The sequence below is a fragment of the Diorhabda sublineata genome, chromosome 9 (genome assembly GCF_026230105.1).
Source record: "Diorhabda sublineata isolate icDioSubl1.1 chromosome 9, icDioSubl1.1, whole genome shotgun sequence".
NCBI lineage: Eukaryota > Metazoa > Arthropoda > Insecta > Coleoptera > Chrysomelidae > Diorhabda > Diorhabda sublineata.
In genome coordinates, this window is record NC_079482.1 from 11,737,978 (window position 1) to 11,765,880 (window position 27,903).

The 27,903-nt window shown below is 29.4% G+C and overlaps 1 protein-coding gene across 1 annotated transcript; it reads left to right on the top strand.

Moving 5' to 3' along the window:
* LOC130449065 (glutamate--cysteine ligase regulatory subunit) lies at positions 1-27,903 on the top strand. The gene is made up of 4 exons (XM_056786718.1): positions 1-597; positions 26,512-26,713; positions 26,879-27,199; positions 27,421-27,903. Exons 1-4 carry the CDS (start codon positions 490-492, stop codon positions 27,558-27,560), a joined length of 771 nt encoding a protein of 256 aa, XP_056642696.1. The 5' UTR covers positions 1-489; the 3' UTR covers positions 27,561-27,903.

Below are 27,903 nucleotides of genomic sequence, written 5' to 3' on the forward strand. Positions count from 1 at the left end.
ACTGTTCTAATATCCTATTATTTATACCATGCTTCTACACTCCATACTCCTAAGAAAGGTTACAATTTGATGTTTAATCACAGAACACAGTCGATTCAACAAATTTCACTTCCGCTACTGCTACCTAACACAAATTAAATGCTCTCCGAAATATGGCGTCCGCTTCAGAACGTGTTGAGTGTGTAGCGTATATGTCACCGGACGATTCCGCTAGTGTTGTACACAGTTGCACAACGGTTTCGTCCGGTGAATGCGACCAATGGCTATTTTTCACATGAATCGACCGAGCATTGGAGTTTGTCTATTAATACTACAGTTTTATTTTCGATCTATGGACTCTTGTTAGTCAGTTTTCTATAGGTGAGACACAGAACACATCCTTGTGTATGTTTTGTGAGGTGAGATAAGAATCTGAAAAGTGTCGGTCTGTTACTCCATTGATAAAGAGTATCAAATTCGAAATCATTGTAGATTTGTAGTTGAGAAATTATGCCTAATATTAATTTAGAAAGTATTCACAATGTTATTGTTGACACTGGAAATATATTGTACATTAATGATATTATGAAAAAACCCAATCAGAACACGTCAGAAGAGGTAAGTAAATATGAATATTCCAGAATTTTTTTCCAATATCAAACTTGAACCTGACAATGAAATCAACTTGTACTCATTAATTATAAATTACAATTTATTCTACTCAAATTAGTCAGATCTTTTTTATCATTGACAGATATTTTTGTGTATTTGATCATTTCTACAAATGATCCATTTCTTGTATTTGACTGTTTTAGAGTTTTCTACTTGTTTTTTAATGAATGTTCCTTTTTTGCTGCTTTATAGTTTGTTAATGAGGTTTTATTTTTTAATCTTTGCGTATATTTCTCAATTTATTGTCTAAATATTGGATATATTCTAAATTTTTTTTGCTGTTTTAGATTCTATAGCACTGAAATATTTTGATAATTTCATAAGTGTTTTGCATTTTTAATAGCTAGGCATGTGTCATTTGCATGATAATTGATTAGATCTGACAGCCAAATTATAAAGCCAAATTTTTTGAGAGGGGTAAGCTTATTGGCAAAACAAATTTGAAGATAATTCAGAAATACATAGACACTAAGCTGTAAGTAGGAGCAGAAATACCTACAATTATCAAAATACATGGTTCGTGTGTTAATCTGCATTGGGTTTGAAAATTTTCAAAGATTAGGATCTCACTTTGAAGCTATTATGGTGAGAAGGGTTGGAGTAGGGTGGTGTTCCTTCATTGATAAGAAGTGATCCTTTGATTCTGTGCTTTCAATCTACTTACAACACACAACAAATCACCTCTTTTTGGTTAATAGTGTACAATAATGTACTAATGTACTTGTAAAATAAATTATACTCAATTGCTTGAAGAAATCTAGTATATATATATATATATATATATATATATATACAGTGCTTTTCAGATAAAAGTATCCACCTTTAATAACTTTTGTAATACTGGTATTTAGAAAAAATCCAAAAACACGTCAATTTATGTTGGAAGTAGCAAGCATTATGGATTATTTAAACTTACTGGAAAAGCCACCCCCTCACCCCTAGCAGCATCCCCTTTATTTTTTTAAATTACTTGTCATATTTTTTATGTAAAATTTGGATACTCCTCTTTGAGCTGATTTCAAAAATGTATAATACTTGTAGGTTAAAGTGGTTAGTTTATGAGATAAACAATTTTTCTTTTAAGAGCACAAATTTTACTTATTATTTACTTTCACCTTATTTGCCTGTACTAAAATGGGTTGTACAACAGTTCAAACTCTTTAATCTTTTTAACTGTGCTATTTATTCTACTTAAAAAATCCAAACAATAAAAAACTCTACTTTTTATTAAAGTTTGACATTGTCAACTAGAATTTGTAGTCACTATTGATAGTGTAATTTGATACATTATTTATTTTGTTTCTCTGAAATGGTTTACTCTTTGCAAGAAAGAATTGAAATTGTAGGTTTATACTACCAAAATAATAATTGTGCAAGAGCTGCTGCTAGAATATTTAACGAATTACATGACGGAAGACATGCAACTCATAAGTATGTAATTCAACTGATGGAGAAATTTACCACAACAGGGTCTGTTTGCAATAAAGTGCATAAGCGAGAGGGACTCGTAAATAACGAAGCAATCCAAGTGGCAATTTTAGGGCAAGTCAGCTTAGAGGTTCAGCAACCCCAATCGTTGTCAACAATAAGTAGAGCGATCGGTGTTTCATCTTCTACAGTTTTCCGAGTTCTACATAAATTCAAGTACCACCCATACAAAGTTAAGTTGGTGCACGAGTTGAATGAAGATGATTTTGATCGTCGTCTAGAGTTTTGCGAATCAATGACGCAAATTATCAATAACAATCCACAATTGTTAAACAATATTTGCTTTTCTGATGAATGCTCATGGTCATTAAATGGCTTAGTAAGTAGGCATAATTGTAGATATTGGGCTGAAAGTGATCCACATATTATGCGTGAATTCCATACACAACTTCCCCAAAAGTTAAACGTTTGGTGTGGTATCCTAGGTGACCACATTGTCGTACCTTTCTTCATCAACGGAAATTTAAATGGTGAATCATATCTTGAGTTACTCAGGGAAGGGGTTGACCCACGTATTACAACAATAATAGAAAATGATGATAACCTTTCCGAAGATTTACTGGTATTTCAACAAGACGGAGCTCCCCCACACTATGCTATGCCTGTCCGACAATTTTTAAACGAAACATTCCCCGCTCGTTGGATAGGTAGAAGGGGGCAGATGATGGAGTGGCCACCTAGGTCACTGGATTTAACACCCCTAGACTTCTTTTTATGGGGGTATTTAAAAACAAAAGTTTATGCTACCCAACCAGAATCTCTGGATGATTTACGAGAGAGGATAGAAAATGAATGTCGACAATAAAAAGTAGAGTTCTTTGTTGTTTGGATTTTTTAAGTAGAATAAATAGCACAGTTAAAAAGATTAAAGAGTTTAAACTGTTGTACAACCCATTTTAGTACAGGCAAATAAGGTGAAAGTAAATAATAAGTAAAATTTGTGCTCTTAAAAGAAAAATTGTTTATCTCATAAACTAACCACTTTAACCTACAAGTATTATACATTTTTGAAATCAGCTCAAAGAGGAGTATCCAAATTTTACATAAAAAATATGACAAGTAATTTAAAAAAATGCTGCTAGGGGTGAGGGGGTGGCTTTTTCAGTAAGTTTAAATATGCCATAATGCTTGCCCCTTCCAACATAAATTGACGTGTTTTTGGATTTTTTCTAAATACCAGTATTACAAAAGTTATTAAAGGTGGATACTTTTATCTGAAAAGCACTGTATATATATATATATATATATATATATATATATATATATATATATAATGCATCTAAATGTTCTTGATTTTAGGTCTCTTCTGTTTGAAAATTTTGATATTTCGAGTTTTCTTTAAGTCTTTATCAAAATAGTTTGATGCATTAATATATCAGAAGGTCTAAGAAATAAGAAATTGAAGAAATATTATATATATATGTATATATATGTATATATATGTATATATATGTATATATATGTATATATATGTATATATATATATATATATATATATATATATATATATATATATATATATATATATATATATATATATATATATATGAGGATATATTGATATCTAGTTAGCCTAGAACAATTCCAAGCATAAACAAAATATTGCGTTACCATAGCAAAGAACAATAACTTATTAGAAGTGTCAGTCTAAAGTTTGACGTCAAAAAAGTAAACCAGAGTTACGCAATAAATTAAAAGAAAAAAGATGTCCTAATGGCTAAGAGATAGGCGAAGATATGCTTAATACCCTTGGTGGTCAACATCCTTCGCATGCGACCGAGAAAAATTGAACTGCAAGCTTCAAAAGAGGTAAATTTTCCATTGAAGATGGTGACTGATCGGAAAAGCCAGTTGCTGTGTTAGACCCCGAAAATATCTATGTAGTTCATGACATGATATTATCAGACCGTCGAATTGGGCTAAAACGGATATCTGAAGCACTGAATATTTCATACGAACGCCTTCATCAAATAGTTCACGTCAATTTATACATGAGAAAAATTACTGCAAAATGGATCCCCAAATGTTTGAATGTTGACCAAAAGCGTGCAAAGGTAGAAGTATCACGTTTGATCTGTGCTTGATTTGAAAATGATGTAATCTTCTTAAACCGAATTGTTACTATGGATGAGACTTGGGTACATTTCTACGATCCACAAACAAAGCAACAATCGATGGAATGACGACACTCTGGTTCTTGAACAATAATTGGAGATTACTATTTGAAATTACTGACCACTCTACGGGAAAAAATTAAAGAGAAAAGATGCAGAAAGCTATCCAAAGGTGTTTTGTTTTTGCAGACAATGCACCTGCACACAAATCTCATGTTTCCATGCAAAAAATTTGTGATTTAGTTTTTGAATTACTAAAACACGTACTTATTTACCAGATTTGGCTCAGTCTGACTATCATAGCTTTCCTCAACTGAAAAAAAGTTCGTAAATTTTCTTCCAACGAGGAGGTAATAAAAGCTGTGGAGGTCTGGTTTGCAGAGCAAGATGAAACATTTTTTTTAAAGGTCTAGAGACGTTGCAGGTTCGCTGTAATAAATGTATCCAAATATAAGAGGAGAATATGTTGAGTAATAAAATATTTTGACATTGAAATTTTGTTTGGTTTTATAGTAGGCTAAAAATTTTTCAATATATCCTTGTATATATACCTATATAAAAAACAAAATCAGAAAATCAATTTTCTGCAATACAAAAAAAAATTTCAATCATGGTGGTAGTAGTTATAAGAAAATTTTATTAATTTAGGGAATTTTTTATACTATAACAAGCTTTTGAACGAATTTACATTAATTTTCAAGGCTGTAATAAATATCAAAAGAAACCTGTTCATAAAATAGTAATACTCTAAATTGTTGAAAACTTACTTGTATATTAAGATTATAAGACAAACACATATATCGCGAATTTTCAAAGGAACACACAATTTAAATTTTCATCTGAACCACATTATCTTTGTAGCAATTCTAAAATTTGGTTTTGGAATGAAAAAATTTTTTTCTTTTGACGAATTTCATAAAAACTGATCTTACTAGTTCCTTTGTTGCCAGTTTATTTTGAGTTGAGATTTTCAACTCTTATACGGGGGTAATCAGAATTTAATATAAAGGTGTGGAAGTTTGCTAAAAAATTGCTTTTTCTTTCTTTTTTAAATAATTGGATATTTGAATAATTGGAATAATGGAAACATGCATTCATCCCAAACAAAAAAATTGAAAAATTACGATCTTTTATTATCGACAACACCAATGTGGACTAACTTTAATATATATTCAGAGCTTTCGAATACTTATGTATTCATAATCTGGGACTGAAATTATGGTCAAGTACAATATAAGAAATATGTATAACAATAAAAATTTTTTTTACAAAAATTGATTAAGATATGCGGTATATTTAAATTGTATTAATTCTTGTGAAAAATTGAAATTCATGGGATTTAAAATTCAATATTCAAAATGACGTATGATAAAAATATTGTTAATTGAAATATTGATTCTGGTTACTATAGGAATCTTTACTATATTTTAATTGGTTAGATTATGAATGACATTGAATTTTTATAAGTTAGATAAAAATTATAGTAATCAGAATCAACATTTCTTTCATACGTTATTATGAATTTTGAATTTCAAGTTTTTACAAGTATTAATACAATCTAAAGCCACAACAAACCTTAATTATTGTAAAGTAAATTTTATTATTGTTATACATTTATACATATTTCTTATATTGCACTTGACCATAATTTCAGTCCCAGATGATTCAGTTCTTTTTCATCATTTATAGCTTTTTCATTTTTATGAATGTCAACCATTTCTAAAAATTCTCTTTTTCGTGTATTAGATTCCGTCCCAAGAATATTTGAATTTTTATAATTGAATTTATGTTTTTTGATATTTCATGGTTCGTTGATGCAGTTTTATTTATTTTGATTGTATTGATGACCTTTTAGACTATTGTCTAAATACTGAGTTGTGTGTCCTATATAGAAAGCGTCACAATTAGTACAAGGCGCTTGATATATAATATTACTTCTATTGTTTTTTGGTGTTTTATATTTAAATTTAGTGAAATAATTTGATAGCATTTGGGAAAGTCCTTGTACATATGGTAAGGAGAAAAGTTTAATGTTTTTATGTTTTTCTTTTTGAATAGCTAAGCATCTAAACCCAGGATCTGATAGTTGGATACATCTATCTGCCAAATTTATTATCACTGATCTTTTTTGTGACATGAATTGAATCAAATATCTCGAGGACCAAGTTGTTCTTATGATATCGTGAATTTTATATAATGTGTCATCAATAAAATTGATTTTATTATTTTGTTCGATTTCAATTGTGAATTGAAGTTTTTTATGATAATGATTGAATATTTTATTTATGTTTTGAATTTATTCTTTGATACGGCAGTAATGCAAGCATCGACATATCAGAAAAAGAATGGGATATTTATATTAAGTTTGTTTAGGACAGTTTTCTAGAGATCTTCCATTACTAATTGTAATTATGCTATAACACTTGAAATGGAAGCTCCCATAGCACAACAATCAATTTGTTTGTATATTTCATTTTCATAATTGATGTATATTTTGTGAGTTCTATAGCTTTAATAAATTCGTTTTGAGGTATTTCTTTATATTCTTTAATTTTGTCCGATTTTTTATTAATATATTTTTCACAATGGTAATAGGGATATTTGTATATAAAGAAACCACATCTAACGAAATAAATACATATTCATTAGGAATTTTGATACTTTCAATTTTTTCTTTGAAATCCCATGTGTTTTTTATATATATTTCTATTTTGGTATAAAATTTTTTTCAAATAATTAGATAATAGGGTAAGAGGAGTTTGAATACTTGAAACAATGGATCGAAGGGGAATGTCATGCTTTGTTCTTCCCGTGATCGAATTAGATCATTATTTTGTTTTTAATAAGTATTCGTAGGGTCTTGTTTATTTTTTTGTAAGTTGTCTTATCGTTTAAACATTTCATTATTTTATTAATACAATGTTCTGATTTCATGATAACAGTTAATTAGATTTATCTGCTTTCAAAATTTTGAGATTTCTCTTTTGATTTGGTTTTCTTCATATATTGAGGTTTGATACTGCTCTGTTGAAGTTTGTTTTTCAATTTATTTTCAAAATTAGTGATAATATTACAAGTATCAAATCTTATTTTATTTTGATTTCCGTTATTTAGATAATCGGTGTTGCATTCAATATTACTTAAGATATTTGTCACAGGTAATTATTTGTAACTAGAAATATTTTGTTCAAAATTTGGACCTATAGATAAAACTTCTTTCACTTCATCTGGACAGTATCAGCTGAATTTTCGATACATTTTGATTTTATTTCATTTGTATTTTTAGCAATAGGTTGTTATTTTGATATTAGGTTATCAATTTCCTCAATATTTTTCTCTTTGCATTTGTTAAAAAGTGATTCAGTTCTTTCTCGACATTTTTCTCCAAATTTTTGTGAAATATTAATAGGAATTACTTCATTTATTTTAACTGTGATATTTTTTAAATCATTTTTTAATTTTTTATCAGAGTAGTTGAATCGGTATTAGATAGTTGTATGATTTGGAAAATAAACCTAGATAAAACGTGATTTGTAAATTTTATATAGGATAATTTTAAATTAAGAAATGTAGGTATCAACTTATCTTTTTTTCATCTGAGTAGAAAAATTCTTCGCTAATCTATTCTGCAATTTTGTGGAGGATATTTTCGTAATTTTTCAGATTCTGTTTGGTTTCATCCATGCCGATATAAATTTCTTTAATCTCTTATTTCTTAGACCTTTTATATACATTTATTCTTCTAAATGTTCTTGATTTTAAGTTTCTTCTGTTTTAAAATTAGTTGTTTCGATAATTTTCTAAAAGAAAGATCTGAATAATTTAAGTAAAATTTACAGTTCTATTTTGTAATTTCTAATAAACCTAAAAATAATTTAATTGATTACTGCTACATTTTTGAGATGTAAGAAATAAGGGAAAACTCACTTTTTTTATTAAAACAAATTTCTTTTTTGATTTTATTCTTATTTTGATATTCATGATGTAGGTGATCTGTCAGATGGAGTAAAAAAAGTTTTATCTTTAGGTCCCAATTATGCACAAAATATTTCTAGTGACAAAGAATTACCCGTAACAAATATCTTATGTAATATTAAATGCAACACCAATCATATAAATAAAGAAATTCAAAACAAAATAAGATCTAATACTTGTAATATTATCAATAATTTTCAAAATAAATTGAAAAACAAACTTCAACAGAGCAATATCAAACCTCAATATATAACCAAAACCAAATCAAAAGAGAAATTTCAAAATTTTGAAAGCAGATAAATTTAATAAAACTGTTATTATGAAACTAGAAGATTATAATAATAAAATTATGAAATTATTAAATGATGTTACAACTTACAAGAAAATTAAACAAGACCCTACGAATTCTTATAAAAAAAAAAATAATAATGATCTAATTCGATCATGGGAAGAACAGCTTTTTATTTCGCCATCAGATACAAATAATTGAAAATTCACAATACCTTACCCCCTAAAATATATGGTTTACCAAAGCTGCACAAGCCTGACGTTCCCCCTTAGATCGATTGTTTCAAGAATTCAAACTCCTCTTACCCCATTATCTAATTATTTGAAAAATATATTGAAAAAAATTTTATACCAAAATAGAAATATATATAAAAAACACATGAGATTTCAAAGAAAAAATTGAAAGTATCAAAATTCCTAATGAATATCGTCCCTACAATGGTAAACTCGCGAATCTGCAATTTTTGCGAATTTGGGGTTATTGGTGCATTTGGATGTAAGATGACCAATACACACTATGGTAGACTCGCGTATCTGTAGCTCGTTTCGTTATACTAGATATTGCCACTGTAAACTCACCTAACTGCGTGAATCTTGTTTTTCGACCTCTGTAAAGTAGCGAATTTATAGATTGGTGACTTTACCGTAGTGAATTTTAATATCACATGCATCTCTTTACCAATGTATACTCGCGAATAGGCGAATTCGTTAGTCTACTGTTGTGAGCTATTTCGTAAATGTTATCAGCGTGTTGTAAACTCGCGTAACTTATGGACATTTTACTCTTTTGGATACAAACAATTTTTATTGCGCTTTTGGATTTGGATAAATTTTCAACGTGTGTCTTTATTTGTTACAGCACTATGAATTCAAGAACGATATTTTACTATAAATGATAATGAGTACGATTTTTTGACCCTAAGACTAAGTAATTTGAAAAATTCTTAATAGGTATTCAAATAACTATTAATTTGTTAACTTACATTTTGTACGAGTTTTACAAGTCAAGTTCGGCTTAAGGTTTTTACTTATTATAAACAAATACCTAAATGTATCAACTATTCATTATTCTTTGTTAACATTACAAGATAGTATAAATTTGTATACATTTTAAAATCCGAATTAAACAAACGTAAGTATACCGTATACGAAGTACAATGTATTTCAAAGAAAACTATCATGATTAAGGATAAGAAGCATTGTATAAACAATTTTGTAGTATAGATTAACATTTAGTTGCATATTGCGTTTTCGGGTGGAAGCACTAATGCTTTTTTCGTTTGTTGGTGCTGTATTGAAATTAATTCATCGGTTAAGTTTAAATAGTGAAGTTTCTTGAAAACATGATGAGTAGATCGAAGAGGCTAGTGGAAATGGCATTAAAGCAACATGAAAAAGGTAAATTAAATAATTTAGAAGCTTCTAGTGGTGATAATCAAAGCACTAAAAATATATTTTTTTTGCAATTTTAGAGAAAACTGAGGAGAAAACGTCAGTAGATGAAGATTTGCCAATTCCATCCACTTCGCGTGTTTTGCCTTTACCTTGTAAGTAATTTTGATCTACATTTTGTACCTACAACTCTGCAAACTTCACATAAAAGTTTTATTTCGGCAAGGTTTTGACAAAAGTAATGATTTTTCTTTTGTAGGTTCTAGAGAATCGTCACCTATTCCTTCCTTCGGTTCGGTTTTTGATAAGGATTACCAACCTCCATCGGATAATTTGAGTGATTTGGAAACAAGTATGCATAACCTTGATTAATTTTAGCTCAAATTGAAACCTTTTTTTTTCAGGTGCTACAGAAAATATTAATGAATTACCACAGGAAATAATATCAAACAAAGAAACTACTTCTCCGTCTAAACAGGCAACACCGAAGAAAAGGAAGGTATCAGACCCTACTCTCTGGAAAAGAAGTGTTGAAAAAGCGAATCGACTCAAGGGAAAATCTTATAAACCAACTACTGGTAAAAATATTCCTGCTAGACCTATTATAGCTCCTCGTTGCTTGAATCTTCCTAAACACAAGTGTAAAGATTTAATTCCTGAAGATGGCAGGTTACAAATTTATAAAACATTTCACGGGTTAGATACTTTATACCAGCAACGTGAATTTATTGTAAAACATGTGACTGTCAATCTTCCAAAAAGAAAAACAACGAATCATGAGTCTCGAAGGAAAGCAACAAAGAGTTACTCTCTAACATACAAAGGGGAGAAACATAACGTCTGCAGGAATTATTTTTTAGATACTCTAAATATTCCAGAAGCTACTATTAGGGGTGCTTTAGCTAAGGTTAGTGAAACAGGCCAAATGCTACCTGATATGAGAGGAAAGAAGGCACCGCCACAAAAAACAGATGAGAATTCAGAGAAATTTTTTAGGCAGCATATTCTTTCCTTTCCTTCTGTGGAATCCCATTACTGCCGTAAAAAATCAGAATATAAATATCTTGATTCTTCATTAACAATTAAAACTATGTATAAATTATATAAACTGGAGTGTGAGAAAATTTCTAGTAAGCCCGTGTGTTTTGAAAAGTACAGGAGGGTGTTTAGAGAATACAAGTTAACATTCCATAAACCAAAAAAAGATTTTTGTAAAACCTGTGAGGTTCATAAAAATACAGAGGGAAATGATGACCAAAACAATAGTCATGGTGATCATTTAAAACGCAAGGAAGCTGCACGTCAATGCAGGGACGAGGATAGAGAAACAACAAGGGAAGATACGTCTGTTTTGGCGTTTAACTTTGACTTACAGTCAGTTCTTAACACTCCTAAGGGTGCAGCCGGGCCTCTGTTTTATGTCAGAAAACTTGCAGTTTACAATCTTACGACATATAACTTAGGAAATTCTGATGCTACCTGTTACCTTTGGGATGAAACTGAAGGAAAGCGGGGAAGTGGGGAAATTTCTACTTGTATTTACAATTTTATAATGAATAAACCAGAAATAAGGCATGTTCGAATGATGTCAGATAATTGTGCAGGGCAGCAAAAGAACGTAACTTTTTCTATAATGTGTCTCCATTTACTAAAAGTACACCCTGTTCTTGAGGTGATAGATCACAAGTTTTTCGAATCTGGACACACCCAAATGGAATGCGACTCCATTCACGGTAAGATAGAGCAGAAATCGAAAAATATTCCTATATACACCCCAGAAGGCTGGGCACAAGTGATAAGAACAGTACGATCAAATCCAAGACCTTATGACGTCACGTATCTTTTACACGATGATTTCATAGATTTTAACCAATCTAAAAAATCTGTTTTCCAAGACGAGTCAGGTCAGAAACTTAAGTTTCGCAATGCAGTGTGGCTGCATTATGAAAAATCGGCTCCAGAGACAATTTTTTTTTAAAATAGTTACAACGATACGTCATACACTAAATGTACTTTGAAGAAGCTACGAGGGCGTCCTGTAATAATATCAGAGCCTGCAAAACTGTATTCTTCTCGAATTCCGATTTCGAATGCAAAAAAGAAAGACTTAAAAAAACTTTGTGATGAATTAGTGATACCCAAAGTCAATCACGATTACTATGATAATTTACCTACAAATAAATTGGCAAGAGACAACTTGCCAGAACCAGATCAGCTGGAAGAGTCTGATTATTCTGAATAATAAGTTCTAAGGATTAATCTAACTTGATTTTTGAGATTTAATTTTTGTTAATTTTGTATTTTTTAATTTGATCTTATAATTATTAATTTACGTTTAGTTTTGAGATTTAATTTTTGATAACGATAAATATTTTTTAATTTGTTCTTGTATTTGGTTTTGACTAAGTACTTTTTTTATATTAAAATATGTACCCTAAAACTATTGTGCATTAGTATAGCGAAGTTGTGTAATAAAAACCGACAATTGAGTGAATAATAACATTAAATTTGGAACAATAATTATTACGGATTCGCTAGTTTACTGTCAAACTACAATAATTACCAAATGTGTACCACAGTAAACTAACGAATCTGCGTTTTAGGCCTTTAAAATCGAAAATTTTCAAAGTTGCTCTTATAGCCTTCAAAATAGCCTCAAGTTATACATTATAGGCAAAAATAACATTTAAAAAGAATTAAAACTGATTTTAGGGAAACAAATCGAATTGCTTTTTGCTCCCCTGAATAATTGAGATTTTGCAGATTCGCGAGTTTACCATTGAAGGGACGATATGTATTTATTTCGTTAGATGTGGTTTCTTTATATACAAATATTCCTATTACCATTGTGAAAAATATATTAATAAAAAATCGGACAAAATTAAAGAATATAAAGAAATACCTCAAAACGAATTTATTAAATTTATTAAAGCTATAGAACTCACAAAATATACATCAATTATGAAAATGAAATATACAAACAAATTGATTGTTGTGCTATGGGAGCTTCCATTTCAATAAATTCAAAATATAAATAAAATATTCAATCGTTATCATAAAAAACTTCAATTCACAATTGAAATCGAACAAAATAATAAAATCAATTTTATTGATGACACATTATATAAAATTAACGATATCATAAGAACAGAATGGTATAGGAAACCAACTTGGTCCTCAAGATATTTGAACTTCAATTCATGTCACATAAAAGATCAGTGATAATAAATTTGGCAGATAGATGTATCCAACTATCAGATCCTGAGTTTTAGATGCTTAGTTATTAAAAAACCAGAAACTGCATTAAAAGAAAATAATTATCCGAAAAAAATGATAAATAACATATCCAAGATAAGAATAAACAGATACTACAATCAATTGAAAAACAAAACGGAAACGAAACTTAAAACATTTTTCCTTACCATATATACAGGACAGGATATTAGTATAAGTTATAAAGGACATAATACGTTATTGTTGTAACTTCCCTTTATCTCCTTTGGTAACTTATTATGTTTTTTTAGAAAATTAAATAATCTATCATGCACAATTTTTTTAAGTATCATTGCCACATTTGAAATTAATGATATAGGTCTATAATTTTCTACTTTACTTTTATCTTTGGATTTAAATATTGGAACAATTTCAGCTTTCTTTAAAGAAACTGGCCAAATGGATAATTCAATACATTGATTGAAAATGTATGCTAGGGGTTCAGCAATATATTCAGAAATTGTTTTTAATATTCTAGAATCAATTCCTCCTGCTTTGTCTTTTAGTTTATCTATTACAGTTTTAACTTCATACTTATTGGTTGGATGTATAAAAATACTATTATGAATTATGATTCAATTTTGGCATTATGACTTCATGATTATATGCATTTCTTATCTTGTTACTTAATTTTTCACCAAAGTCACAAAAATAGCTATTAAAATATTTTGCCACATCATTTAAATTATCAATTTTAGTTTCAGTATCAGATACAATATAGTCAATTTTTTTATTTTTCTTATAATTCTTACCCATTTTTAGATTAATATTAATATTTTGTATTAAATTGGCATCTTATTTCTTTTTTGCATCTGCTATAACTTTATCTAAAATTATAACAAATCTTTTATATTCTAATTTCAAATTTTCATTGCTAGGATCTAATCTCCGAATTTTATAAAGTTTTTCTTTTGTAGAACATGATGCCATAATACCTTTAGTTATCCAACATTTGCTTGGATTATTTATTTTGTTTTCATGTGCTCTTTTGAATCTGGAGTTGAAAATGCAACTTTTAATTTCATTAATTAATAAATCAATTGAAATACTCGGATCATACAGTAAAAGTTCATTCCAATTACTTTTACTAGCTTCATTTTTTAATTTATTGTAATTAATATTATAGCTAATATTATCAGATTCTTTATAAGGTAATTCTTCAATAGGCAAAAATAAGGGGTAATGATCAGGAAATACAATACTTATCCTAATGGGCTTAAAAACAAGAACATTAGTTTTGATAAAAATATTATCTATACAAGAGCCTCCTTTTCCACTATCTGAAGGCCTTGTTATATCCCGAAAACAAGGAAAAAAATCTCTTTCCAAAAGATTACTTAAATGTTCTTGGCTTAACATATTTAATTGTAATAAGTTAATATTGAAGTCTCCTATGATTAAGTGATTTTTAATATTTTGACAATCATACAAAAAAGCTTTTAAGTCTTGAACAAATTCAGTTTTAGGCAGGTCATGAGATCTGTATAAAATAACTTCAATATTTATATTATTGCATAAAGAAATTTTTGAATGAAGAATATTCAGCCTCCCATGGTTATTGTAGTTTCATTTAAATTCTCATTAATATACAGGACAACACCATCTGCTTGATTTATTTTACTATTATTGTAAAAAATTTTATAACCAGGTAAATTGTAATATTGATAATAATCTAAATTCCACGTTTCAGAACATACTATAATTTTTGGTTTATTTTTTAATCTTTTTATAAAGATTTGCAGTTTATCAAAATTATAATTTAAACTCATATTAACATATAATATAAGAATATCAGTGGAATTTAAATTTGTATTAAAAGTTAACAGATCCCTAAAAATAAATTCTTTTTTTTAATACTTCATAATCTTCTTCCTGAAAATTATCCATTTCTTTGTTCAGAAGATTATGCATCACTATTTCTTGAACTGCTTGTAGTTACTGATGTATTGAGTTCACTGCTTATAGATGTAGAACGATCCAAAAGACCTGACATGCTTCTTGTTAGTAAAGGATGAAAATTATCTACCTTCCCGATGTACCTTGGTACTGAAGGCATCATGGGATAATTAGTTGATTCTATATATCTTTTAATTTTATTCCTCAAAACTTGACACATAGCGCTGTCTGTCGTTACATGCGATGTTTCAAAATTCGTATTAAAGTGCTCATTGTGATAAATACAATTTGCACACTTATTTATATTATTTGTGCACTCTATTGTTTTATGCTACCAACGCATTTTAGACATACCGAGATATTACTACACTTTTTACCATTATGCCCAAACCTTCCACAATTAAAGCACGGCCCAGCCTTAATAACATCATATACTTTATAGTTTTGATAACCAATAAAAATTCTATCACCATTATCTTTAGTTTTATACATATCAGATGACACTTCCACAATAGCGCTTTGCCATTATTAGTATACATATGCACGACACTGCACTTTTCAGTAAAATTATTAAAATTTCTCTCATTTATATCTGATTCCAACTTTTCCATATCAAAATTCATTAATTTTTCTTTCTCAATAGTATAATTTTTGTTTAATTTATTTGGAAGAATTTTTTTACCTTTCTCAAAACTCTCTTCATCCTTTTCTTTAGTTATGTGCATGCGTTTAGTTTTGATAGGTTTATTTTTTATAAGGTAATGACTCACGGTATTCTTGATATCACTACTATCTTCTACATTCCTTTTTTTAATAATTATTTTAGGTCTTTTCTGAGGTTGTTGTTTAGGGAATTTACTAGAAACTCCAGCGAAGGTTTTTTGAGGTTGTCCATTACTTTTTTCTTTTAAAACATCCTTATCGTGAGTTCCGCATTAAGTTGTCTTAACAAGCACAATTCTCTTTTTATACTTTTGTTTAATGCTTTGAAACCACTAAGGTGATAATTATTATCACACAATAAACAAATTAACGTTGTAACCCTTTGGGATGACACTTAATAATTTTTTCACCAGCCTTATCAGGAGGCTCCTTACGCGCCGCCATCTTCTTCTTCAATATTTCACTAAATTTAAATCTAAAACACCAAAAAACAAAAGTAAGTAATATTATATATCTAGTGCCTTTTACTAATTGTGACGAACCATTAAATATCAAAAAAACATAAATTCCATTATAAAGATTCAAAAATTCTTTGAACGGAATCTAATACACGAAAGAGATTTTTTTAGAAATGGTCCACTTCCGTAAGTAAAATTTATAGCTCTTTTTTGCGAATTCTAATAAAACTACAAATAATTTATTGGATTACTGCTACATATTTGAGATGCAAGAACTAAGGAAAAATTCTTTTTTCTTATTAAAACATTTTTTTTGTCTTTATTCTTATTTTGATATTCATGATGTCGGTGATCTGTTGATAAATATAATAATACCAATTGTCAGTGTGAATATAATGGAGCCATATGGAAAACTTTTTTATTAGAGGTTTTATGAAAAAAAGTTATTCTTGATAAAAAGTTCTGCATGGTTCAAAAGTTGAGATGAAACCATCAGATATCAATTTTTTAAAGCAGTATACGAGGTTTGTCAAAAAATTTGAATTTTGTGCAAGAGTAAAATATCTTTATTTTTTACATTTTAGAAAAATGTTATAAAGTCATTCATTCCGTATTAATTTCTTAGGCTGGATACAATTTATCTCTCTTGCCTGTTAAAAATATGATAACCTTTCTCTTTATTATTGATAAATTGAAAAATCCATACAAAGAATATTTATTAAACAGAAACAAACATATTTAAATTTTAATTCAATGTCTTACAGCTTTCACATATACACCTTCTCTTTGTAAACATTCAATTATTGTTTTGTCATATTTATGTATTACTTTCCGTATAATTTTGGAGTAATTTTTTGGCATTCTCCAGAAATAATCCTCTCCAAATGGTCTACATCATCAAATAGTCCTCGCTGATAAACCTGCTGTTTTAAGTAACCCCATTAAAAAGTCAAGGGGAAGGAAATCAGCAGACCCAGGAGGTCAAAAAATATCTGAATACCTTCTTATTAAACATATTTTCGAGGAGTACTCTAACGTTTAATGTACGATGAATGGAAGCACCGTCTTGTTGGAACCAAATTGTCATACGTTTTTGTAATGGAAGGTCGTACAAAATATCACTTACTTGATTCTCTAATAATTGTAAGTTTTGTGCGGCATTTAAGGAATGTCGAAAAAAAAGGTTCAACTAATTTATTTTTGTACAGACCTCACCATACTTTCGTTTTAAAAGAATATTGGTTTCGAGTTTTTATTACAATTACTGTTAGACCACCATCGACAATTTTGTGATGAGACGCTTCCTTTGGAAGAAAATGTTGCCTCATCGGAAAATAGTATAGTTCCTGTAAAAACGGGTCTTTATCCCACTTTCCTTGGATCAGAGCGCAGAATTGAAAACGAATATCGTAATCCCTTGGTAGTAATGTGTGTACAAATTGCGGTTTGTGTGCATGATATACAGGGTGATTCATTAAGAATGTTCAACCTCTGAACTGTAGATTCTAGACCTCAAAATATGATGATTCTGTTCAATATGCATTATGCAAATATTGCTAGCTTCCGAGATACGGGGTGTTCAAAGTTTAAATTTAAATTTTGATTTTTGCAATAATTTTGTATGTTTTCACAATTTCTCTTTGGAAATTGGCAATTTTACGTTTTTTGGCATGAAGAATCATAATTTGCACTCTAATTTGACATTGCTAATGGAGGGCGCTAGTTACACTTTTTTGTGTTAATTAAATCAAAGTAAACATTTTTTAGGCTAAACTTACAACTAAAATAATAAAAAAATATGAAAAACCGTTAAATTCTACAAAAAAAAATTACTCTTCTTTGATTCGTGTAACTGAATCGGTTATCGAGTTATTTGCTTCTAAGAAGTTCAATAAACTTTAATTTTTTCATAAAAAAATTCTATTATTTCTGAAATATGTAACAATAACAAATTTGTAAACAAAATAAAAAACTTCAAAGCAAATGCTCAAAATGCCCACCATTTACTCCAATACACTTTATTATCCGCTTTCGTAAATATCTCTTAATATCAAATAATCCTTGTTTATTATTTTTAATTACATCCGCGGCTTCTTCTATTTTCCGTCGCAGTTGTGGAAGAGAAGTAATTTTTTCTTCGTAAACTAATGCCTTCATTTGCGACCAAATTGAAAAATCCAAAGGATTTAAATCAGGGCCTCTTGGTGGCCAAGCAAACTCACTTCCACGACCAATCCGTTGATGCGGAAACTGTTCGTTTAAGTATTGACGAACTTGTAAAGAATAATGTGTCGTGCAAAAACCACATATTTTGTCTTAAAACGAGAGGTATATCCTCTAGTAATTCGTGTAAATGTTCGAGAAGAAAATCTAAATAAATAAATTGCCAATTTTCAAAGATAAATTGTGAAAACATAAAAAATTATTGCGAAAACCAAAATTTAAATTTAAACTTTGAACACCCCATATCTCGTAAACTAGCAATATTTGCATAAGACAAGTTGAGCAGAATCATCATATTTTGAGCTCTAGAATCTACAGTTCAGAGATTGGACATTCTTAATGAATCACCCTGTATATACTTTCCTTTGGTGACTGAAATAATATGAATTTGCGATTTCAGAACCTCGGTCATGAATGTATTTTTGAAACATTCATATTTTGATGATATCTTGAAGAAGCGAAAAAAGTTCTGGCTATTTTTTTCTACTTAAATACTTCTACATAAATCAACTTTCATTTGATTTATGTGATTTATCCATTTTCCCCTTTCTTCCTGGGAAAAATATTTTTGATTTTGTTCCGCTTTCGTACTGTATTAATATATTTGATAAAATCAAAACAATAACTTGTAAAAAGTTCTAACTAAACTAATATTTTGAACGTAACGAGATGAAATATACTAAATGTTTCATAATACAATATCGTACTAATAATTCAATTAATGACATTGTAGATTTCCTAAATTGCGCAATATGTCCTTTCTTGAAAAAATGCCGTCGTCGATATTCGGTTCAAAGTTTAAATTTAAATTTTGATTTTTGCAATAATTTTCTGTTTTCACAATTTCTCTTTGAAAATTTGCAATTTTACGTTTTTTGGCATGAGGAATCATGATTTGCACTCTAATTTGACATTGCTAATAGAGGGCGCTAGTTACACTTGTTTGTGTTAATTAAATCAAAGTAAACTTTTTTTGGACTAAATTTACAATTAAAATAATAAAAAAATATTAAAAAGCGTTAAATTCTACAAAAAAAGTTACTCTTCTTTGATTCGTGTAACTTAATCGGTTCTCGAGTTATTTGCTTTTAAGAAGTTCAATAAACTTTAATTTTTTCATAAAAAAATTTTATTATTTCTGAAATATTTGTAAATTTGTAAACAAAAATAAAAAACTTCAAAGCAAATGCTCAAAATGCCCACCATTTACTCCAATACAGTTTTTATTTGAATGTCTAATAATTTCGACCCGATTTCTAAATAATTTTTTTGCGGTTATTTCGTGAGACCTACGAAAATTTCGTCTTTATTTCGCCGTCTAGGGTTTTGTTTATAAACGATTTGGTTTAACTTAAATTCAGTGTTATCGTCACCTTGTTCATTACCTTTTGTATATATTTTCTTTTTTTTGTCAGTTTTATTTATCTTTTCATATATACATGTTTCAGTTTTTTTTTGTGCTTTTCAGCGTAGTCATTATAGAACAAATGTGAGTCAAATATTTCGTTAGGGCTTCGTATATCAGTATGTCCGAAAGTAAGTTCAAATGGTGTAAAGTTTGTTGAGCTGTGAGAGTACTACTATAGCCTAGTATAGCATAGTTCATTAAATTGTTTTTATCATCTGGATAAATTTGTTTAAATATTCTTAATTTTTCGAATGTAAACGTTCAGCTGTTGAGTTGGACTTAGGGTTAGTTGCGGTCGTGACGTGTTCGTCAATTTTATGGAGAGCCAGTATATCTTTTACTGTTTTATTATTAAATTCGGTTCCTTTGTCTAGAACTAGAGTTTGTAGAACACCGAAAGATGTAAAATATTTAATTAAAGATTTACTAATGATAACAGCGTCCTTGCCTTCGATAAAAATTGCTTGTGTGAATTTTGAAGAAGCATCTGTGAGAGTTAAATATAATTTTCCATAGAAAGTTGATATTTCTATGTGTACAATCTGAAATGGCTTAGTAGCGGTTTCTGTTAACATGAGAGATTTTAAATTTTTCCAATAATAAGCGTGATAAACAGTCATTGGTATTGATTTCACCTTTTTTACACATGATGTAGTAGTCATACTCTTCGAGACTTAGGCGCCATCTGACTAATTTTGAATTGGTTCCTTGAGACTGAAGAGAAGTTAAAGGTTTGTGGTCTGTGTAAATAATGAAGGAGCGGCGATACAAATAAGAACGGAAATGTTTGCATGCCCTATAGCTAACTATAGCTAAAAGTTCCTTTTCAATAGTAGAGTACCTAGTTTCACTTTTGTTGAGCGTTCTCGGTGCATATGCAACTGCTCTGTCACGAGGTACTTCTTGCGATGATATACCTCCAATAGAGAAATTACTTGCATCAGTCGTAAACACAAAAGATTTGTTAAAGTCAGAATAAATGAGTACAGGGACAAACGTTAAAACAATTCGTCATTGTGTATGATTTTAATTCTCTTTTTGTGATATTCAGTAAGTGGCTTAGTAATTTTTGCAAAGTCTTGAATGAATCGCCTATAATAACCGAGGTCTAAAAAGCTTTTGATTTCTTTCGTATTTCGAGGTATTGGAAAATTTTTTATCGCAGAGGTATTTTCTCATGTGATAACGTGGCCTAAATATTAAACAGTTTTAATTGTACTTTCCAGTTACTTTGAGTAATTCAAATACCTTTTTCAATCGTTCAATATGTTCCTGTAGTGATGTACTGTATATAGATAAACAACACAAATTTTGTTTTATAAACCTTGCAAAACTGAATTCATTATTCTTTGAAACGTGGAAGGGGCATTTTTTAAACCAAAAGGCATTCTTTGGAATTCATAGTGCCCTTCCTCAGTGCTAAATGCGGTTTTTTCTATGACTTCTTCGCATACCTGAATTTGATGAAAACCTGAACAAAGATATATTGTAGAAAAATAAGTTGCTTCACCTAATTTATCTGGAATGTCTCTGATGGGAGGTATTGGGTACTATTGTCTACTGTTTGTTCATCTAACGTCTAAAAATCTATAGTTCCAGAGCGGGCTACATAAAAAATTAAAAAAAATCATTAGGAAACGATTAAAACTCGCTGAAATATAATCTTTTCTATTTTCGCGCGCATGATTTCATGCCGCTTACTCATTTTCGGCCGTTTAGCGCCGCTATGAAAATGGGATTCTAATTTTTTTTTGTAGATTCATTTACAGTGCTAATTATTAACCGATTTTCATGAACTTTTTTATAAAATGTCTGTTTTATTTTGTTTTATCTTTGCGAAAATTCCTTCAGTAATGTTTATTGGCTCATGGTGCCCCAAGAAACTTTGAAGAACTTTGGTTTAAGATGATGCTTCCTCCTCAAAAATGCGTTGACGTAATCGTTCATTTTACGCGCCCATTTAATTTTTAATTCATTACGATATTTTTGCATGCAATATAATAATAAGAGGATTCGATTTGAGCTGTATAACCAATATATAAATAAACAAAATTTCCTAGATACCAAATTCAAAATGTTGTGATTAGGAAAAAAATCCGTTATTGATTCGCAAAGAAATTAAGTCTATGAGCGAAAACTTTTAGATAATGACCTTCGCTGTACGACCCACCCTAAAAATTTTCACCCGAGTAATTGGCATGATGTCATACGCGCGAAAAAAAAAAGATTGAATCTCAGCGAGTTTTCATCATTTCCCAATGATTTTTTTTAATTTGAGGCAGCGGAAACAGATAGTTTCAATAAAACCAACAAAAATAATTTTCATTTGAGCCGAAAGCGAAAAGTTTTCATTTTCACAAGTACGTCGATTTTCCTTATTTTTGCCGGAGGTTATCTGACCTGTAACACTTCTGGCGTTATTACATCACTCTTAGTTAGGACCCCAAAAGTCAAGTAAAAAAGTTTGACGCGTATACCACGGTTTTTCGGATGAATTTTCCGACATTTTCGGTCGCTTCTGACGAGGGTTTCCCGACCTGAAAAACTTCTGGCGCTATTACACCGCTACTAGTTGAGAGTTCGGCCTCACGTTCCAAAAGATTTCACTTGTGTACCATATCAGATTTTTTGGACAGATTTTCCGGCACTTTCGGCCACTTCTGGCGAGGCTTTCCCGACCTCCAAAACTTCTGTCGTTATTACACCGTTCTTATTTGAGGTTTGAGGTTCGGACCCCACGATCAAAGAGTTTTCATTCGTGTACCATATGAGGTTTTCTAGCCCATCTTTTCGCCCGGGAAAACCGGCTGGAATTTTCATATCCGACCTGTACAGAGCGCCAGAAATACCGTTTGGTGATGTACAAATTACGGGCCCCCCGTTCCCAAGCTCAAACATAGTGTACCTTATCGATGCTCCCCGACTACTATTACCATTCTCCAAGAGCGTTTTCCAGTAACGGGGTTAAAAGCTTTTAGCTATTAGTTAATTCAGCTACTTGTGACCTAACTTTTTCTTAATGAGCTTAAGGAAAGCGATACGATTTGGTATAGGAGATTTTATGTTTCACGTGATTCGTAAAAGTTAAACGAATGCCTTCACAATAAAAGATATCCCCATATTCAAAGAGTTATTTTTTGGTAGCGTCTTTTTATTTAGATTTGCAGTGGTCAAGTCTTTCAAATTTTCTTTTAACATTTTATCATAATGATCGGCCATTATTTCATCAGTTCCCTTTTCTCTACACAATAAACCTGAGCTAAATCTATTGGTTCTATATCAAGATTTTCACCGGCTTTTCATTTACGTTTGTTATAGCAGTGATAGAATAATTATTACGGACAGTGACTAGAGCTTTGGGCATTTCGATACCGCTACCAAAATTTTCATATTTGAAAATACTGAAAACTGGAATATTAGCAACTCGACATGAAAAGAAACACGCCGTTTGTTTATTAAATTTCTCCTTGAAAATAAAATTTTTATAATCAATTTATCAAGCTTCTCGTGCTACCGGTGTCTATTAAGAATCTAGCATTAATTTCAGGAATTACATGGAAGATTTGTTTTTAATGCATTTACTTGTATTATTTTCGACATTCGTAAGTCGGGGCCGGACAAAAATTTACATTGTCATTTCATTACCATAATAAGAATATTGAGTTTCTTGAGGATGAACATAGTCAGGTTGCTCTGGTTCGAATAAATTTTCAAGTGATGATTAACCGCTTGGTTAAATAATTATGGGCTGTGTATTCAGGATTATTTTTTATTTTAAAAAAGTATTTCCTGATGAAGTGTCCATCGGTTCGGGTTTATATTGATTTTGAGAGGGAGGACGATTCACGAATTGATGGGGACTTCTTTGTTGGAATACAGAATTATTATTGAATCTTTGGAAATAAGGTTGTCGTTGTACGAAGTAATTACTGGAGTTTCTATTAAAGGAGTTATAAGTAGGCGTATTTGGTTGTGTAGCTACGGGTGGACGTGGTACTGAGTTTTAAAACGTTGGAGTCTGTGAGAAATTTGTATGGAAATTTAGTTGCTGTGGCGAAGGAAATGTGCGTTAATTGAAATTTGGATTTATTTTTGAGTTTGTTGGAGCAAAGTACGAATTATTTCTCGCAGAAGTGAATCTAGAAAATGGTTTGATATTATTTTGGGTATTTATATTATTAGAACTTTGTGCGAAGTAAAGGAAATTTTCTTCCTCTAAAACCAAGCTCATAGCTTTTTCCAAACTGTCCGGATTACTTAGCCTAATATTTGTTTAAATAGAAAACGGGAAACTTCTAATAAACGTTTTTAACGATAAATCATCATAACTTTTAAATATTATTGTTCTTTGTGTAGCTGGTATATTCAAAGAATTTAATTTTGAAATGATTGAGCTCCGCGAATGTTGACAACGCTTGCCAAATGTGTATGGTATCTTATTATAATAAGGCCTTAAAGCTATCAAGTCTTGTATCAAACAATCTATGTGTCTCTGATCACTAAAACTAAAATCGCTTTACTAGGTAGTCAGTTCAATTCTAGAGCTTCTTAGTAATTGTGCTCTACCTGTCAATTCGCTTAATATCGCTCTTAATAAAAAAATATTTATTGCATTATTATTTCACTTTGACAATTTAAAAACCAAATAATTGATACAACAAATGAATTTAATGTTAGCCAATATTGATTACGTATGCTCTTTTATACAAAATGAACAAGAAAGAAATTTTATAGCCAAAGCAACCAACATTTTAACTAACCACATTCATGAATCGAAACAATCTTCTGATTTTAGAGATCTTTTACATAAAACCAAAAAATTTTTAAAGGAAAATCCAAATTTAATATGTAATGCCACAGTTATTATGGAGAAACTGAAAAAAAAACTACAAAAAATGATCAATGCATTAATAAGAAAACTGATTTAAATAACCTCATTGTAATTTATGCATATCTTTTAGATTTTGTAAAAACAAATTCTATAAAAATTCAACGCCATTAACAACCAACCAACCTCACCTAATCCATAAAATTCAACTTCACTCAACTTCAACTACATTCTTAGAAATTCTTATTTAACAACAAATTATGAGAAATTTTATTTCTCATTCTCATAAAATTATTCTCTTTTCATATCTGTAACAATAAACTTGTTATTGCTTAATAAATATATTTTTTAAAAACGAAATTTCCTTTAAGAAAAATAAAGTCAAATTGTAGGAAATCAAAATTACTAAAAAGTTCACGAACATATAGTGCGTAACAAAATTTCGGATCGTGCGAAATAGTTTAGTGAGTTTACGACTTTAACGTTTTAAGTGCGAATTCATCGAACTGTATTAAACTAGCAATTTGTGCAATAGCACTTTAGAGGTGAATGTTGGAGACAACAGAGAATTAACTGAGGGAGAAGATTTTCAAAGCCAATTCATCGGTAACGTAAGTGCCTTATTGTCCTCTTCTTGCCTTTCCTCCTTTTCACTAGTTTTCTGAAAGATAGTAATAATTAATAAGTTTGTAGTAATAAAACAAAAAAAATTAGTGAAAAGAAATTATTAATTGATGAGCGAATTAAACTCTAGTAAGCTTGATAGCATAGTGTAATTATTCAATAATATTTGTTCAGACGAAAATAACGTAGAGCAAACTAGTATTAACAGAATGGCTCCTCCTGCAGTGAAATGGAATCTTTTCAAATCCAAAATATCAAAAATTAAACCTTTTAACGGTTATAGTGAATATTTCAATAAATTCATTTAATAGTCATATAATTCATAATGATGCAGAATTAAATTCACACATGATAGAATGTATTCAAAAGAAATTAGAAGGTAGAGCAGCATTCATGGTCGGTAACACAGTTGAATTAAATACTTAGACAAAATTAAAAACAGTCTTATTATAATGTTGAGATGCTGATGTAATGCTGAGAGAAGGAATTTAAATTGTCTTGTGAAAGAGTTGATATGAGCTAAATTATATTGATTGATTGATATATATATATATATATATATATATATATATATATATATATATATATATATATATATATACATTATATACTAGTTTTCTTCAACCATTTGATACATATATTTTTTTTCTCTAATTTCTTTGGTTCGTAGGTTGTTTAGATGAAATTATCAAACTTCGATGGAATATCACATTTTTATATTAGATATGTATAACTTAACGTTTCGCTACTTCCTTGGGAGTTATCAGAAAAATTGAAATACATTTTGTCAAAACATAACATCAATATAAGTCATAGATCACACAATACATTATCACCTCTATTCACTAAAAAACAAAATTAAAGACACTAAGAAATCAAATATTATATATTCCATACCATGTCTGAATTGTCCTAAAAATTATATAGGAATAACTGCACAATACTTGAAGAAAATTAAATGTTCACAAATATATCAACTAGAATTTTGTTCTAACATGAGGAATTAATTTTTTCCTAGTCCTTACATCTCAAATATATATTAGTAGTCAAAATTATTTGTAGTTTTATTAGAATTTACAAAATAGATGTATATATATATATATATATATATATATATATATATGTAACGAGGTCTTTTCTTTTTGGGAACGTGGCAATGAAACACCAAAGTAGACTAATTTTAATATATTTTCCGAGATCTCGAATACTTATGTATTCAACCTTTTTTAGCTTATAGACGCAATAAATTTTACAATGAAAGAATGTCTAGGATATACTTCTATGAATTCTCAGTCAGATAAATCAGTTGTTATTAGTAGGCATAATAGCAATCTCAAAATAAGTGAATACGAACTTGCTGATTTAAAAATAGGATTTAAAATTTTTTTGAATACTGACAATCAAACATTACTTTCAGAAGCTATTGGGAAAGGTGAGTGCATATTTACAATTAAAGAAAACATTTTTCCCGTATCTAATTCTCATATTCCTTAGTTAATCTATTTATATTATCGTTGTAATTATATGAGTAAAAATACAACTAAAAATTATAAAATACTGTAGATTAAAATAAAAAATGTGATATCCACAATTTTAGCTTTGACCCTTTTAAAAGTGGATGCGATAAATGATGCAATAGTAACTTTAAAACAAAAGTCGTCAGAGGATGAAAAAGATGATCTACAAAAAATAAAATCAATGTGGAAAGTTTTAGAAGATTTAGTTGAGGTGGGACAAATTAAACAAATTGGAGTCGCTGATGTGGAAGAGAGAACATTTAAAGCACTTCATGAATGGGCTAAAGTTAAACCCAGTATTATCCAAGTAAATTTAGCCACCTGTTGTATAGTACCACCAACATTACAAGCTTTTTGTAAAGAAAATGACATTAAATTATTAACACATAGTGATGCGGCAGGTAAGTCATTAATATTTTATTAATTCTTCTAAATCTGCATTCCGAAGTGAGATAAATACAGAACTGCTACAATTATTGTAAATAGTCGGTAACTTTGTTTTTGCTATTGAAAAGTGTGAAAAAAGAAGTTCTCTTTTGATAAATCAACTATTAGAAGCTAACTTTTACTAATTTGAAAATTAAAATGTGTGAATTTTTTCTTACATTTGTTTTTATTTTAGATATGTTACCAGCAGAGTCAATACAAAATTTATTTGGTAAACCTTTGTTGTTGCAGTGGGCTTTACGATTTTCAATACATGTGAAATGTAGAGGTGTACTTACAACCAAGGGATATTTATTGAATTTTATAAAACAATAGTATCTAAATGATGATAGTATTGATTAGTCAAGTTATTGTGTTATATTAGATAATTGTTATTTTGTTAATATTGTAAGCTATAAGTTGTTTATATTATGAGAAATGATATATTATGTATCAATTTGATTGTTGTAATTGTTATTTGCGAACTATATTTATTCAGTATTTAATAGAGTGAAAGTTTAGTAGTAAGGTTATAAAAACATTATGCAGGTTTGTATAATTTCAGCTTAATTGAAAAATTGCTTGAACAATACTGAATAAATATTTCAAATAATATATTTCAGTAGATTTTTTTATAAGGTGGAAGTTTCATAAGAAAATTGTATTTCAAACATAAAAA